Here is a 17121-nt window from a genome sequence, read left to right as displayed (position 1 = left end):
TGTCCCCACCACCCAGGCCCCCGCTGCGGGGAGCGCACCGCCACCCGGGAGGCGGAAGCAACAGGAGCCGGTCCCCGCCCGCCAGTCTCCGCCCTCCGCCCCGGGGTCCTCTCGGCGGACCGGCTCCGGGGGGCGGGCCGGGAGGGGGCAGGGCCGAGGTGAGGGCGCGGGAGCGGGGCGGGGGCGCGGGCCGCGGGGCGCATGCTCACACGCGCCCGTGACGTGCGCGCCGGGACCGGGCCGCCGGAGGCCGGGCTGAGAGGGGCGGCGGGCCGAGGCCGGGAGCAGAGCAGAGCGGAGCGAGCGCGGCGGCGGAGAGGCGCGCGGAGCAGCAGAGCGGCGGTGTGATCGGCGCTCCCAGCCGGCCTCCCCACCGCCCCAGCCCCGGCGCGCGGGCTCCGGCCGCCAAGCGGCCACCTTGCTGAGCGGCCACCCCCGCGCCGGTCGCCGCGGGCCGGGCCGGGCATGAGCGCGGAGGGGCTGCGGCCGCCCCCCGCACCGCCCGGCGCTCGCAGGCCGTGACCCGGGCGGGGCGCGCGGCCGCACTCGGGCCCGGGCCCATGGGCGCGCGTGGCCGGACTTGGGGGTGCTGATCGGGCGGGCGCGGCCGGAGGAGCCATGGACTGCAGCCGGGTGCGGACGCTCGTGCACAGATACGTGAGTGCGACCAGCGCGGGGCCGGGGCCGGGACACGGGCTGGGCAGGACGGGGCCGTGGCCGCTGGCCGGGGGGCGCGGAAGGACTTGGCGGCCGACCGCGCCCCGGGGGGCTGCAGGATGCGGGTGAGGGGGCCCTTCGGGGCTGGCACCTCGGGCCCCGACGGCGCGGGCGCCCACCCGCCAGCGCGCCTCCCGGGAGCCCGGCGGCCTCTGGGGCCGCGGAAGCTTAGATGGGCGCCGGGCCGGGCTAAAGGGGGATGCTCGCGCCCGGCCTCCCGTGCCGGGTTCGCCCCGGGAGTCGGGAGTCGGACAGAGGAAGAGGGCGCCCCACGGGAAAAGGCAGCGGCTTTGCCCCTTAGTTTCGTAACAGCACGCGGGGCTTCGGAAGTGAAGTTTGGGAGCTTTTCCCCGAGAGTAACCAATCGGATCCGAGGCCGGCCGTGGGGCTTCCCGGAGTCCTCGCTGCCTGTGGCCGCCCCAGGCGGGGGTGGCAGAGGGGAGACTGGTTTGGTTTCGCGTCAGCCGAGGGGAGCCCTGGGCGGAGGGGGTGCGGCGGGCAGAAGGAAGCGGCCTGGTCTCCGGCAGCCCCGCCCCCGGCCCCGCGCGCACGCGGTCTGTCACAGGTTGCAGGAGTGGCGCGCACTGAGGTTTCCGCTAGAAGGGGGACCGGCTGTGGGAGCACTTATGGCCCCGGAATTCCCTTAGTCAGTGTTCACGTTTACGAGCTTTCTTGTTCACCCAAGGGGAACGTTGAAAGAGTACTTCCCGGGAATCCACTCACCAAGGAGGACTCGAGGGTCGGGGAGCTCCCCCGGGGAGGGCAGTGAGCCTTCCAGTTAAGTGGGGGGAACTTCTCTGAGATTCTGGTAAGAGGCCCGGAGGGCTTCCCGTGGGAAAGGCCCCGCTCCTCCCCTAAGGGTTCTCGAGTTCAGATGACAACGTTGAGTGCGCTCACCCGGGGCCACCTTCCTGTCTGCAGTAGTAAATTCTGGAGAAGCTGGTGCCAGTTGACAGTAGGTCAGCAGAACTGTTAGAGAAACCCTCCATGGATGCAGACACTAATCAGTGCAATCGCCGGAGGGTGGAGGCCCTGCTGACCCAGGGTGTTCTTGCTGACTTCCCAGTCAGTTTCTGTTCTCGGACTTTGAGGCTTGCCATGGAGAGGAGAGCTGGCCCGGGAGCACTGACACAATCTACCCAGGAGAGAGGGAGGGCGGGAGGGCCTCCCCCCCCCTCCCCATCAAGGCCCTCTGCCTGGAGGATCTTCTCTCCCCGGCGGTTCCTGAGCCCTTCATCCTCGGAGTCAGGGGGACAGAGATCCAACGTTTGTGCTTTTACCTCCTCCAGGTCTTCAGTTGTCTGGTGTCACACCAGCCTGCGTAAACGTTGGTGTCGTTTACATGCTTGTTTCCCCCTCGCTGAGATGTGTGTGCCTTGATCGGTCCCTTCAGTCGTGTCCGACCCTCTGTGACCCCGTGGACTGCAGCCCGCCAGGCTCCTCTGTCCCTGGGATTCTCCAGGCAAGAATACTGGAGTGGGCTGCCATGCCCTCCTCCAGGGGATCTTCCCCACCCGGGAATCAAACCTGCATCTCCTCCATTGCAGGTGGATTCTTTACCACTGAGCCACTAGGAAAGCCCCTTGTTAGACTTAAGAAATGAAATTATCCTTCAAGCCTGACTGTTAAATATTCTTCAGTGAACTTTTCCAGCATATGCATTACTTGGTGATGTCCCTGGAATCCAGTTATGGGATACTATTGTTATTTCTATGTTTCTCATTCCACATCTTTTTTTAAACAGTCTGATCATTTGACTACTTCACCATATTCACATAGAAAGCCATTCATTTTTATGATATTAAGCTCATGTCTATGTTATTAAACTAATTTGGCTTTTTTCAGAAACAGCCAGTCTGTTTGCTTATGATTGGATTATGTTTCAATATGTGGGAATTAATTATATTTCCTTATACTGGAGGGGGAAAAAGACTCTGGGATTGAGTATTCATATTTCTTTGTGATTTCCATATGTGACTTATTCTATAAGTACGAATAAGTCATATCCTGTTCCCGTCTTGTGGTCACAGAGTCAGAATTTCTAGGACAGAGAAACCTTTTCATGATGATGCCTGAGGGTTGCCAAAGATAAAGGAGTCCTTGGAAACCGTTGCTAGGGTATTTTATTCTGGGTTACTTCCAGAGAGGTGGAGTAGGCGAGTGAAGGAGATAATTCTGTTCCAGGTTAGGCCAGGTATTTCCAAAGCTGGCATCATTGGTTGTGAGCCTGGATGCATGTAAACCATGTAGAGATGTGCTGAACTCAGAAATGGCGAAGTCCTTCTGTGCCATGAGCTTTTAAAAAAAAATGTTAAAGTGGATGGAGAACTAGTGTTACCTCCTTAGGAGAGATGTGAGGGGAGACATCCAGTTTCAGAGTCTCCGGGTGCCCACCTGGGTTGGACCTGGCCTGCCCATGTTGAGGCCAGATCTCCCTGGGCTGGTGGTTTGCTTTCTCTGCCTCAGTTTCCTTGTCTAAGAATGAATAGCGGTCCCCATTCCAGAGGACTGTCACGAGGATTAAATGCGCTAACACAGGCCAGGACTAAGGGTGGTGCCCGGCGCTGTGAAGGTGCTCAGCACCCATGTCACTGATAGCTGTTAGCAAAGCTCTGTCCCTGGTGACTGGCCAGGAGAGGGCAAGTACCTCCCTGGGTCACTGCTGGTAGGATGGGCGTCCAGCTCTGGAGCAGTGTGTGGGTTCAGAGGGGACTTGGGGCATCTGGACACAAGGGTGCTGAAGACTGCAGGCCCAGCGAAAAGTCTGCCATGACGTCTACTTGCAGAATGACTGCTTGGCACGATGCCGCTCCCCTTCCTCTCCACACCTCACTGCTGGGAGGTCTGACTGTGATGCTCACTTCATTGTGTCTCTGGACTTTGTTTTCAATACTTCAGCCTGCATACCTGCCTGTCCAGGCTTCTGTTTATTTCTGTCTCACAATTTTTGCTTTCTGGGGTATTTCTTACCTTTTAATTTTAAGATGGGCAAAACTTCCTTAATGAGAGTAGATCCGTTTTTGAAACAAACGGTTATATTAAGATTTTTCTGCATAAGGAAAAAAATAAATGCTGGTCCCTGGAGAACCTCAAGCATGGCTGTATTAGAATGCTCTGAATCTTCTAAGAAACTCACCACTTATCTGCACTCGTGTGGGGCTGCTCCTGGTTTGTTTTTTTTTGATCACCAAATGGCTTGTGCCGTGGACGACATTCAGCTGATGAGTCTTCGTTTTAAAGCTTTAAACGCCGCCTGACTTCCTAAGGCCGCTTCTGATGGCACCCTGGGGCCTCCTGCGGTTCAGCCCCGGGGGTGGGGTGGGGGTGGGGTTCTACATCCCAGGACTCTGAGGTGGGCCACCTGAACCACCCCAGGCCTTCAGGTGCTTGAAGTTGGTGACCCCTGAGGCAGGCCCGCCCCGCCTGCGGAGTGTTCAGTGTTCCTGCACACCTTTCAAAGCAATCTGCCTGATGTATAATTTAACCCCTGTGTCCTGGCTATTAAGTTAGATTCCTTCCATTGTCTGCCTGTTAGGGACAAGTCATCCTTCTGTGCTTTTCTTTCCTGCCTAAGGGCAGATTTAATAACCCGGGGGAGGGGAGGGAGTAGCTGACTGGGTTTTGCAGAGTTTCTAGGGGCGAGCACGCCGACCTCAGCCTGCAGTTGCCTGACACGGCTTGGAAGCCCCTGAGCTTTCGTTGGCTCCATGGGGAGGCCTCCATTTAAGGCTGTGCTGGGCACCGGAGCCTGGACATGCGCTGTCCCTTGTGTGGGGCAGTCAGAGTACAGATCCCCAGGTTCCAGACTCACAAATGCTTTTTTAACCAAGTTAAATGCAGGCAGAAATGCTATTTATTTGCAAGGAAAATCAATAAAAAGCCATTTTTACAACCATAGAAATTCAACAAGCCTGAACAAGGGATTGCTTTTGCTTGGATTCTTGTATATGAAAAAAAAAAAAAAAACAAACACCAAATAGTTGTTCGTGGAGGTCAAAGTTCAGCAGCAGAGGCTCACCTGTGCAGGTGGAGACCTGGGCCTGGCCTTTGACTATGAGACCTTGAGCATCTTCCCACTTGAAAGGGACCCCCTTGATGTGGTTTCCTGGAGGGGGAGCACCGCCAGGATCGGGGGGCGACTGGGGTGCCCTGCGGCCCAGGGAGGTGCTCTGTCAAGGCTCTGACGCCGCTGGCAGCCCCAGCTCCTCCGCGGGACTGCGTCCCCTTCGGCCTCCCCTAGTGGACCGTGTGGAGGGTGCTGGCCCCCCAGCCCTGGTGGTGAGCGGCGGTCCCGGGGAGGATGCCCACCCTGTGGGTGCTCTCGGTACCCTCCTGGTTTGGGGCCGGTGACCTGGTCTGGAAAGCTGCAGCTTGTGTCCCGGGGCCCCTGCCCGCCCCCCTCTCTGCCGTGAGCCAGCAGCACCGCCCTTCTGCAGCGGCATCACCAGTCCCCGTGGCACTCCATCATGCCTTTCAGTCGCCCCCTTGACCCCGCATCCCCTGCTGTGTCCCCACGACTGTGTCCTCCGGAGACTCCCAGGCCTGCCTCCTTCCTCCCGCAGCACCCGCGTGTCAGCCCGTGGGCGCTCAGCCCGAGGCAGCCCGCCGGCCCTTTCTGCCCTCACCCCCGACCTCAGCCACACACAGGGTCTCTGCCCGACACCAGGTGAGGTCGTGGGAGGCCAGACAAGGCGAGAAAGGTTGATGGTGGGGCCGAGCTGGGAGGGGCAGCTCATGCTCAGAAAACCTGACCTCCTTGACGGTTTTCCGGGAGACTCTGTAAAGGCAGAATGTGGGGGTGGGGGCCGCTGGCCTGGTGACGACAGGGCGTTGCTCTGGAATCTGTGCTCAGCCCCGTGACCTTCCTCCACCTGCGCGGGGTCTTAGCAGAAGGACTCAGAACTTGCCAGGGGTGAGCCTCCAGGGGCACGGGGACCCGCCCCAGGCTGCGCTGTTTCCTGACCACCCCTCCCTGGTCTCTGCACCCCCTCCCTGCCCTGACCTGGCTCCTGAATCTGCCCTTTGGTACTTCAGGGAAGGTCATGGGGGCGGAAACAGTTTTCCTGCAGATTAGAAGCAGAAAGGGATGCAGAAAGGATTTGTAGCCCAAGGGCCCCAGAAGCCCCTTCTGGGCTTTGTAGGCGTGTGGCCTGTGTCCTGTGTTCCCTGATCCAGGTGGGAGGCAGGGAGGCCCGGGGTGCTGAGTGTCCGAACGCCCCGGGGCTGGGGGCTGCGGGCCTCTGAGCCCCGATGTCTGGCAGGTGGGTCCAGGCAGAGAGGGGGCAGAGCCGGCCCTTTGCTCAGGTCAGCCGGGGACCCGAGGCTGGCGCCCTGTCCTCCCCGTCGGCGCCCTGTCCTCCCCGTCAGCGCCCTGCTGGGAGGCCTGGCGTGCCCCCACGGCCATGGCCATAGAACCCCGCTGGGGCTGGGACAGCTTGTGAACCTCTATCCAGCGGTCAGTTCCACCTCTCACCACGACTGTTGATAAGACCCTCGAAGATGCGCCCTTGGGTGCTTCTGAGGGCCTGAATGGGTTAATGACAGGCCTTGAAAGTCTTGTTGAGGCCACTTCACACCTTCGGAGTCTCCTTCCCTGGGCTGTTTCTCAGAACAGTGAGGAGGAGGCCAGGGAGGAGTGTGGCCCCGCCCCTCACCTGGTAAACAGTCACCTCCCCAGGGTTGCCGCCCACAGTCCCCTCACCTCTGGAGGGGCCTCCTGACCCCGGGAGCTTCCCCCACGCTGTCTAGGGCTCTTTCTGTCCATCGCGGCTGATCCTCTGCCCATCGGACCCCCAAGACTTGCCCCCTCTTTCCTCGCACCCACCCCCCCTGACCCCGCCCAGAAAGGACCTCTCCTGGGGGCTGGTTATGAAGGAGCAGAGCCTTTGGCTCAGACACTCTGTTTTCTGGGTAAGGCGGGCGGAGCGGGGAGCCTCCCAGTGCTCCTGAAGGCGTGCCTGCCCTGTGAGCACTGAGAACCTTGTCCGAAACGCAGGAGGGGAACCGGCCCTCTGATACGGCCACGTCAGTCACTCTGTGCCTTCAGAACTGCCTGAGTTTATGGCCAACATTTAAAGGCGGGTGAATGTGTCCCAGGGGGCAAAGATTCTGCCTGATAACACAGGAGACGCAAGAAGATTCCCTGGAGAAGGAAATGGCAACCCACTGCAATATCCTGGCCTGGGAAATCCCCTGGACAGAGGACTGGTGGGCTACAGGCCTTGGGGTCACAAAGAGTCAACACGCCTCAGCCACTGAACACAGTTGTCAGCAAGTGTCCAGATCCCCCACTGTTCCAAGAAAGGTGTGGCCTGGCCGTCCGGTGCCGGGTGGTGCCCTTCACGGAGGGCTCAGCGCCCTGCCCGCCGGCTGCCCTGCCCCCCGGCCCCCCCCACCCCCATCCACCAGGGGTCCAGGCTCCTCCAATTGGGGTGGACCCCTGAGCCCAAAGCAAGCTCCATCTGTCGGTCGGTTGGTTAGAAGGCACCCGGTGACTGGCCGTCGGGAGCAGAGCCTGGGCCCCGTGTCCCGTGGTGTGTGTGTGCTGACGCTGGGTGGGGGGCGCCAGTCCAGCAGTGGCCCCGGCCGGGGGCTCGCTCACGCTGCGTGTGGACCAGGAGAAGGCCCGCCACGGGCCGAGTCGGGAGAGCGCTCTGGGCTCCTGCTGTTACCGTTCCCTCTGTCACCTGGGCGTAGGCCAGGCCTGAGTCGGGGGGCGCTGTGGGCGAGTTAATCGTTAGCTGCTTCTTCCAACCAACCTGGCACATACTTTTCCCACCTTTTTAAGTGGAGACGGAGGACACTCACTGCCTCCGAGCCCCTCCTCTCGACGAGGAGCATGCCAGTGACCTTCACACGGACACGCCCCACTGTCCTGCCGTCTGGGTGTCTTTCGGTCACCCTCTCAGGGTAAAGCTCGTCCAGATGGATCCATTTCCAAGTTCTCACTCTGCAAATGTTTAACCACCTCCCACCCTCCTGAGTTTCTGTGGGCAAGATGTTTCCCGTTTCTCTGTGGTTTTTGTTTTGCCTTTGGTGGGTTTCAGAGTCCGCGCGCCCCCGGGAGTGTCTGACACGTAGGCGGTGGAAGGAGCCAGTTTTCCTGGGGGACAGCCGTGTGTCCGCATCATCTGGCCACAGTCTGCCCCCACACGACACACCAGCTGGCCGCAGCTGTCAAGGGAGCCTGCACCGTCTGCTGTGCGTGTCTTGTGGGTAAAACATGTTAACCAAGGTGGGTGGCCGCGGGCAAGATGCTGGTGACTTCCGGTCACTTTGCTTCTGCGGTGCTGACCCCGGCGCCTGGCTTACAGGCTCTGTGATGGGGCAAGGCCAGGGTCCCCGGCGCCTCGTCGGGACTCACAAGGCCGGCTTCCGTTTCCCTCCCCTCTCACCTGCTGGGGGAGGCCTGCATCTGTTCCTGGAGCCCCTCCCATCCCGGCCTGGGTGTGGCCGTGGGCGCCCAGGAGCCAGTGGCCTAGGAGGATGCAGAGGCTGCCAGTGAGTTCCCGCCGGGCTCATGGACGCTCCTGCAAACGCGGCAGAGAGGGGCCTGGGTCATCTAGCCCGCTGCTCTCGGCCATGCCCCGGGGGTAGCCCGCCACCCCTCCATCCCCACCGTCCTCATGGGGTGAGGGGCTCCCCTTCCACATGGACGCCGGGCCTTTGCTTTGCCCACCCGGTGTCCTTCCCCCTGCACACTTCTGTCCTGGTCTGAGGGCAGAGGCCCGCCTGAGATGCGTCGTGTCAACACACATCTGGTCGTTGAGGACATGGAGGCTGAGAATGTGGCTGAGGAAGGCGGCGTCCTCGTGGTGAAAAGCTGGCATCGATTCCGGAGTGGTTCTAAGATGCTCGTGGCGGGTCCATGAACCTTGGTGGTGGTGTGTTTAAGTGCTGGCATCTAAAATACGAAGCCGCGGCAGGTCCGTGCCTGTCCTGGTGCAGGGCTGGGGCCGCAGCGAGGCTTTGGGGCTGCAAGTGCGGCCTTCTCCCATCCTCAGGCGGCTGCTCCCGGGGAGGGGGGCAGAGCGAGTGGTCTCTGTCCCTCGTCCTGCGAGGACATGGTCCCGTCAGGGAGGATGCCACCCTCACACCTGCATTTCATCTCCCCTGCTTCCCCAGGCCCCGTCTCTAGCCGCAATCACAGTGGGGGTTAGGGGTTCACTCTGTGCGTTCAGGGGACGCACTTCTGTTTGTGGCTGAATACAGAAAGAGAACCGCAAAGGAGGCAGTTTGAAAAAGTGCACTGTCTGTTGACTGTTTTATCAAACAAAAGGAAGTGTTCCCCAGAATCTGGGGGGACTAACAGAGTAAGTCGCTCTTCCGGGCTGTGGAGCAGGTTTTGGCCATCGTTAGTGCCAACAGACCACAGTGCCCACGGTCCGAGCCCTGATCCATCACGGTCCTGTGTGTTCCTATCTTTCTCTTTTCTATTTTCCCTGTGGGAGGCTTGGTTTTTTCAGTCTTCTAACTTCATTGAGGCTTTCAATGGCTAAGTCAGAGATCTCTCTTGGTAAATGTCACACTGCACTTGAAAATACGTGGGTTATTTTAAAGTATATTTTGCTGTTGATTTCTCACATAATTCCACAGTGATAAGAGAACAGACTCTGTATGATTTTGACACCTTTAGCTGGTGAAATTTTTGCACCTGGGTTTACGTTCCCATCCCTGGAGGAGGAAACGACAACCCACTCCAGTATTCTTGCCCGGAGAACGCCGTGGACGGAGGAGCCTGGCGGTACAGTCTGTGGGGTCGCAGAGAGTCGGACACGACTGGGCGACTGGGCATGCACTAGCCCGAGCTGGGAGGCTCGGTAGGAGAGTGGTGGTTGGTGTCAAGTGTCATCTGGGTCTGTTAGGACTAAATCCGCAGCGTCTGTCTCGTTGATGTGACAGATGTCCCCCACGTAACTGGATTGGGCGGAGGGGGCTGGGAGGCGGCCGGTCCCGGAGTCAATGGGATTGGGTTTAGGCTGTTGGCCTGCTCTGCAGAGCCGCCTCTTCACCTCCAGCAGAATCGGAACGGGGTGGCTGGAAGATGACCCCGGGCAGCTGCTAGGGTGACAGGGATGTGACTTCTCTGTGGGCCCGGGACGCAGGGTCACCCTGCCGCCCGCGTGTCCTGGGCTTTCGCGGTGACCTGAGCGTTTCCGGGCCAGCACTGTGGATCTTTCCTTCTTAGGTCTGCCTGTAATCACAGCCTGGTTCTCTCTCATTAAAAACCTGCTCAGGCTGGTACACACCCGTGTCGGAAAACACCCTGATACGGCTAGCACGGCCTCCGTAGTGCTGGGGGCTGGCCCCGTCTGTCTGAAGCGGGGGCTCTCCTCAAAGCCGCAGGACCCGGGGTGGGGGGCGCCCCCCTCTGTCTTCTCTGAACTGTCCGTGCAGTTGATGGAATCCGCCCCGCAAGATCAAGTTTATTTCCGGGCAGTGTGTGTCTGCCTCTGCCCTGGGTGTTGGTCTTGCTCCCTCCCACCTGCTCCCTCCCTGCTCCGGACAGACCCCCGCTGTCAAGGGCTGGCTGTTACATAATCTCCCTCCTTCAGAGAAAAGAGGATTTCCTCCAGCCTATTTTCAGCAAAGGATTAGGGACAATGAAGTTCTGCCATGGGAGCGTCATCTGGATTTCTGTTTGATTTTTCAGGAGGGCCTCGGTGTCCTGCCCAGAAAACATGAGTTTTTAAATCATGGACTTAAAAGTTATTATTCCCTGGAACAAAGTCATGGGGTGATTATTGGTGCAGGAGATGAGTGATCTGAGGGTAAGGCAGGCCTGGATTTGTCTGTCCCTTTCAGGTAAAGGATCTGAAACGGACGGACAACTTACATGCACGTGGAGTAATTTAACTTCCCTTTTCTCTTTAGGAAGGGTTTGGATATAGTCATTTTGATGTGAATCACATAGGTAAGCCATTAAAGTCGTAGATAACCGTGAGGTATGTCCGTGCACTTCTTTGACTTGGGGATGCATCTGAAGGCAGCGTGTGTCTTAGAAAGCTGGGCTGACCGTCCTGTAGTTAGAGTCTGCCTGTGTCCTCACTTCTGATGTTGTCTAGCTCTTCTCACTGTTTTTCTGAACCATGGAAACTCGTGACATTAAAGCTCAGGTGGGGGTGCCTGGCAGATTCTAGCAGGGGGAGGCGTGCCACGAGCTCAGCGTACACTGGGTACTCAGCGTCGCTGTTCACCGATATCTGTTGACACTCGCTGTATGCACGGGGGAGGCCGTGGGGGGCAAAATGCACAAATGCCCCAACGGCCCTGGAGACGGCATTTTGGTTGTAGACAGCAAATAGGCACGCAGTAGGCTGGCTGAGTGTCAGGAAGGGCCGTGGATGAAAAGGAGACGGGAATGGGGTCAGAATGGGGGGCAGGGGGAAGGAAGGGGAGGTGACAGGAGCCAGGTCCTGGGGGGGATGGGGTGGCTCCGGGCCCTGAATCACAGGGCTGCGGGTCCAGGGCTGAGGGGACGGGGTGGCCCTGGGCCCAGGAATCACAGGGCTGGGGGTCCAGGTCGGGGCACGGGGTGGCTCTGGTCCGGGAATCACAGGACTGGGGGTCCAGATCTGGGGGCATGGGGTGGCTCTGGCCCGGGAATCACAGGGCTGGGGGTCCTCGGAGGCCAGAGGCCAGCCCAGCGCAGCAGTCCACGGTGGGCGGTAGGGGCGGTGTGACAGATGGTGGGTCACTGTCCCTGTAATCAATAGGGCCACGTGGCCACCCCGGAAATCTCATTGCTTAAAACATGGAGTATGTTATGTTACCTTTGATAAAGGTTAAAATTTGGTTTAAAATTATAAAGCACAAGAAACTGTACTCAATATCCTGTAAGGACCTGTATGGGAAAGAGAGTTAAAAAGCTGTATTAAAAAGTGTTAGAGTGTTAAAAAGTGGCTGTATGTGTATGTATAACAGACTCACTTTGCTGTACTCTTGAAACTAACACAATATTCTAAGTCAATTGTATACTCCAATAAAAGTTCAAAAAAAGGAATTACATGGCCGAAGAGGAAGATGTGACGTAATAAATTAGGATGATTGTAACATTACAAAGATGCATTGACCTATTGAATGAATGTACGGTAGATTGGTTTATGGGCAGTTTTTTTTTTGAATTGTGGTAAAATATACATAAGATTTACCATTTTAACCATTTCCAAATAGGTGTATAATATAATCCATTGGCTTTAAGTTACATTTGCATAGTTATCATCACCATCCGTTTATGAAACTTTTTCATCTTCCCAAACGGAAACTGATTTCATGGGCAGTTTTAAGTAGTTTATTCTACACTTGATATTGTATATCTTGCTTTTTTGGAAGCATTTTTTTTTTTTAATCAATGAAAAAGACCTTATCAGAGTCATGGGAAGACTTACTGAAACCTAAGCAGTGATTAAATTTTAATGGAAAATGTACCCTTGGCAAGAGGGTTTTTTTCTTTTTTCTTTTAAATAATTGGTGATGGCAAGCTTTATTAAAATTTAAATACTTGAATGTGAGGATTCATTTGGCTTTATGTTTTGCTTAATATGTGTTTGTTTAGAGCAGCCTGAGTGGTGATTATTGCTCCAGAGAAGAAAACCCAATACTTGTCATGAAACAAGTAATTCTGTAATGAGACAGAATATCTCATAACTAAGAGTTATATCTAGTTGGCAGTACATTCAAATAATATAGCGCATAATGATGTTTGTTTAATGGTGTTAGAAAGCCACATGCCTTTCTCTTAAGTGCATTGATGATAGGAATTTAGTGCTTTATGAGAAATTTTCTTCCAGAAATTACAGTCTGTTGACTGTTTGAATCAGATAAAGTTTCTGTTTTGAGTTAATCTATAATGTTTATTCTTTTACTATCTAAAAAAAATTAAGAAATAGGTGAAACTTAAATTTGAGGAATTTTTTTCTGTAAAATTGTTGGGTCTGTGACAAGCAGCTTTCTGTTATTTCTGCTCCAAAGGTGATATGAGATTTTCTTGTTGTTATTAAATTGAAATAATTGATTTCATAAATTGCTGTGTCACTTTTTAGAGAGCGCTGTGGTTTCAAAAGCAGGAAGTCCCGTTCTTATTCAGTACTTAATTTATTAACAACAAACTTCATTATAAAGTTGAACACTTGTCTCTTTAATCGTGTGGCTCGTTAAAAACCGCGGCTGTCACCAGCCGGCGAGGTGCCCTGCTGGGGCGTCGTGGTCCTCCGCAGAGCTGACCGAAAAGTAACGATGAGAGAGTGCGGCGCGTGTCCCCGGCGAGCTCCGGCGTCGGCTTCCTGAAGACAGCCGCGTGGCCTCTCAGCCGTTACCCGTGCGCGTCGCAGGGGTGTCATGTTTGAGGGCGTGGCCTCTCAGTCACCCGTGGACGTCGCAGGGGCGTCAGGCCTGGGGGCGTGGCCTCTCCCAGCCGTTACCCGTGCACGTCGCAGGGGTGTCATGTTTGAGGGCGTGGCCTCTCAGTCACCCGTGGACGTCGCAGGGGCGTCAGGCCTGGGGGCGTGGCCTCTCTCAGCCGTGACCCCGTGCACGTCGCAGGGGTGTCATGTTTGAGGGCGTGGCCTCTCTCAGCCCGTTACCCGTGGACGTCGCAGGGGTGTCATGTTTGAGGGCGTGGCCTCTCTCAGTCACCCGTGGACGTCACAGGGGCGTCAGGTCTGAGGGCGTGGCCTCTCCCAGCCGTGACCCCGTGCACGTCGCAGGGGTGTCATGTTTGAGGGTGTGGCCTCTCTCAGCCCGTTACCCGTGGACGTCGCAGGGGCGTCAGGCCTGGGGGCGTGGCCTCTCCCAGCCATTACCCGTGCACGTCGCAGGGGCGTCAGGTCTGAGGGACTGTGGACGTGCGTCCGCACAGAGGCCTGCCCCTCGCCGGGACGCGGGGGCGGGCCGGCCGGCGCTGGTCTCGCTTTTTTTGGCTCAGCCTCGCCACAGGCTGGTCAGGCGCCTTCGGGCAGTTTGTCAGCTGATGACTGACTTCCCGCCTGGGGCCGGGGAAAGAGCAGTTTGGTTCATGTCTTGACCTGGATGAAGGCTGCAGCCCACGTGGCCCCCGGCAGGTCCTGTGCTGACCCGAGCTGCCCACGGCCACCTCCCAGGGCTCGCTGGCCCTGCGTGGACGGGGCCGTGGGGGGGACTGGGGGCTTGGGGCATAGACTCCAGCCTGCCACCCGCCCAGCGTCCAGCGTGTTCATCCCGGCCACGGGTTTACCTGCTCTAGACCTGTAGCCAGCGAGGTGTTGAGAAGACTTTCTGCACAGACGTGGAGGCCTGGGAAGTGAAGGTCCAGGCGCTGGCCTCGGGACCTTCTGCAAAGCCACCTTCTCAGTATATCCTGGATTCTGGTTTCAAGGCTAGGACGAGGCCTCCAGCGTGCAAAATCCACATGTCACTCTGTGGCCAGGGACGCCATCCACACACCCCTGGAGTCCATGTCCTCATTCATGAGCGTAGTTCACACGTACACACACACACACCTCTCCAGCCAGTGGAGTAAACAGGGGGAGGCAGGTGCAGCGCCCCCAGAGGACGAGTTGTGATGGGGGGATAGACGGAGCTTTGGGAGCAAGGGGCCCAGCTCCTGTCTGGGGGTGGTGCGGGGGCCCCCTGGCCCCTGGGCGACCGCCTCTGCTGTCTCAGGGTGGTTCTTACCCCTGGAATCTGTGGCCAGCGTTCTCTGTGCGGGTGGGGGCACCAGGTGCCCTTTTAATGAAAGAGGCAATGGAGCGGGTGGTTCTCAGGCGGCCAGCACGGTCCACAGGAGACGACTGGTGGTGAAGGTCAGTTGTCAAGCCAGGGCCGGAGGAGGCCCAGAGTCTGCTCCCCGCTGCCGTCGCTGCTGCTCCTGGGGGTCTCAGGACCCCCTTCCTGCACTCCCGGGCAGTGCTGTGTGAGTGGTGCTGGCGAGCGGCAGAGCTCAGCGGGCTGGGTGGAGAGCCCACCTGCCCTTACATCTGCTGGACAGAACCACAGGCAGGCCCTCCGGGGCCCGGGGCCGAACCTGCGCCCTGAAAGGGCTCAGTTCAGCAGTTGAGTTCAGTCACTCATGTCTAATTCTTTGCGACCCCATGGACCACAGCATGCCGGGCCTCCCTGTCCATCCCCACCTCCAGAAGTTTACCCAAACTCATGTCCATCTAACCATCTCATCCTCTGTTGTCCCCTTCTTCTCCTGCCCTCAGTCTTTCCGAGCGTCAGGGTCTTTTCGAATGAGTCAACTCTTTGCATCAGATGACCAAAGGATTTGAGCTTCAGCTTCAGCATTAGTACTTTCGATGAACACTCAGGACTGATCTCCTTTAGGATGGACTGGTTGGATCTCCTTGCAGTCCAAGGGACTCTCAAGAGTCTTCTCCAACACCACAGTTCAAAAGCATCAATTTTTCGGCTCTCAGCTTTCTTCACAGTCCAACTCTTACACATGCATACATGACCTCTGGAAAAACCATAGCCTTGACTAGACGGACCTTTGTTGGCAAAATAATGTCTCTGCTTTTTAATATGCTATCTAGGTTGGTAATAACTTTTCTTCCAAGGAGTAAGTGTCTTTTAATTTCATGGCTGCAGTCACCATCTGCCCTGATTTTGGAGCCCAGAAAAATAAAGTCAGCCACTGTTTTCCACTGTTTCCCCATCTATTTGCCATGAAGTGATGGGACCGGATGCCATAATCTTAGTTTTCTGAATGTTGGCTTTAAGCCAACTTTTTCACTCTCCTCTTTCACTTTCATCAAGAGGCTCTTTAGTTCTTCACTTTCTGCCATAAGGGTGGTGTCATCTGCATATCTGAGGTTATTGATATTTCTCCCGGCAGTCTTGATTCCAGCTTGTGCTTCCTCCAGTGCACCATTTCTCATGATGTACTCTGCATATAACTTAAATAAGCAGGGTGACATGTACAGTCTTGATGTACTCCTTTTCCTATTTGGAGGCAGTCTGTTCCATGTCCAGTTCTAACTGTTGCTTCCTTACCTGTATACAGGGTTCTCAGGAGGCAGGTCAGGTGGTCTGGTATTCCCATCTCTTTGAGAATTTTCCACAGTTTATTGTGATCCACACAATCAAGGGCTTTGGCATAGTCAAGAAAGCAGAAATAGATGTTTTTCTGGAACTTTCTTGATTTTTCAGTGATCCAGTGAATGTTGGCAATTTGATCTCTGGTTCCTCTGCCTTTTCTAAAACCAGGTTGAACATCTGGAAGTTCACGATTCACGTATTGCTGAAGCCTGGCTTGGAGAATTTTGAGCATTGCTAATGTGTGAGATGAGTACAATTGTGCGGTAGTTTGAGCATTGCCTTTCTTAGGGATTGGAATGAAAACTGACTTTTCCAGTCCTGTGGCCACTGTTGAGTTTTCCAAATTAGCTGGCATATTGAGTGCAGCACTTTCACAGCATCATCTTTTAGGATTTGAAATAGCTCAACTGGAATTCCATCATTCCACTAGCTTTGTTCATAGTGGTGCTTCCCAAGGCCCAACTTGACTTCACATTCCAGGATGTCTGGCTCTAGGTGAGTGATCATACCATCGTGATTATCTGGAAGTGGGTGGTTTCCTGGCAGCCGCTCCCGGAACCCAGAGCCCAGATAGACCTACTGTTGCCGTGTGTTTGAATATCCAAACAAGACGCCTTTGGTTGCTGTGAACAGAGGTGTGAATGTTTAAAACGAGTTCAGTTGGATTTCTGTGGACTTGGGATAGTTGTAAATTCATCTACTCGGTATTACATAAGAGAGTCCACAAAGCTCTCTGGGTCTTTGTGGAATGATTTTTTTTTTTTAATTTCCTGGTTCTTATGGATGTAAGAGTTCGTGTTATTGAGCACATTCAGATAGAGAGGAGCATGAGCTGTGTGAATGGCGGTGCTGAGTCTTACATGATCTTGTGGGTTTCTGTTTCTTGTTTAAGCTGTGGCTTCTTAAGGCCGCAGTTGTTCCAGGCAGAATGGAAATTTTATTCCCGTTTTGTTTGTGGGAAGATCACATTCTGGCCATTTAATCTTCTCCTGACAGCTAACTGTTGATAAGGATGAAAGGAAACCAGATACCAGCTTGGGTGTCCCCAGTTGCAGACAGGGAGGCCAGGAATGCAGCCTCCAGCGGATGCCGAGGCCGGCATCTGGGGACCAGGTGGGTCGCCGAGCGGAGGGCTCTGGTTCCTCTGTCTCCCCACCACCCCACCACGGGGCTTCTGCTGTCCTGCCGCTCTCCGTGCCCCACCCGCCCTTCCTCCTGCGAGACAGGCTGGGTCTCCTCTCTCCCCACTTCTGCCCTCATCCCGGATCTTCAGGGGGCACCTTCTGGGTTCCGCCGGAGACGTCCCCATCTCAGCTGGAGGAAATGCCAGTGGCGCTTCTCTGGCCCCTCGGAGGACCCCCAGCCCTTCCCCTAAGCCCCTGCGGGGAG

At 56.2% G+C, this 17121-nt stretch overlaps 1 protein-coding gene across 6 annotated transcripts in view; it reads left to right on the top strand.

The window, feature by feature from the left end:
• The first annotated feature begins 214 nt into the window (after nt 1–214).
• The window catches only part of ATP11A (ATPase phospholipid transporting 11A), a 102216-nt gene continuing 85309 nt past the window's right edge, over nt 215–17121 (top strand). For 5 of the 6 annotated variants that reach the window (XM_070471390.1, XM_070471392.1, XM_070471391.1 and 2 more), the window contains exon 1: nt 216–657. In XM_070471390.1, the coding sequence (XP_070327491.1) occupies nt 619–657 (39 nt within the window). In that variant the 5' untranslated portion in view covers nt 216–618. Of the gene's footprint in view, nt 658–17121 lie in introns of all 6 variants that reach the window. The other variant, XM_070471386.1, reaches the window with a different exon arrangement.

The sequence above is a fragment of the Odocoileus virginianus genome, chromosome 8 (genome assembly GCF_023699985.2).
Source record: "Odocoileus virginianus isolate 20LAN1187 ecotype Illinois chromosome 8, Ovbor_1.2, whole genome shotgun sequence".
Lineage (NCBI taxonomy): Eukaryota > Metazoa > Chordata > Mammalia > Artiodactyla > Cervidae > Odocoileus > Odocoileus virginianus.
Note: the sequence above shows the minus strand (reverse complement) of the source record. Positions and strands in the feature narration are given on the sequence as shown.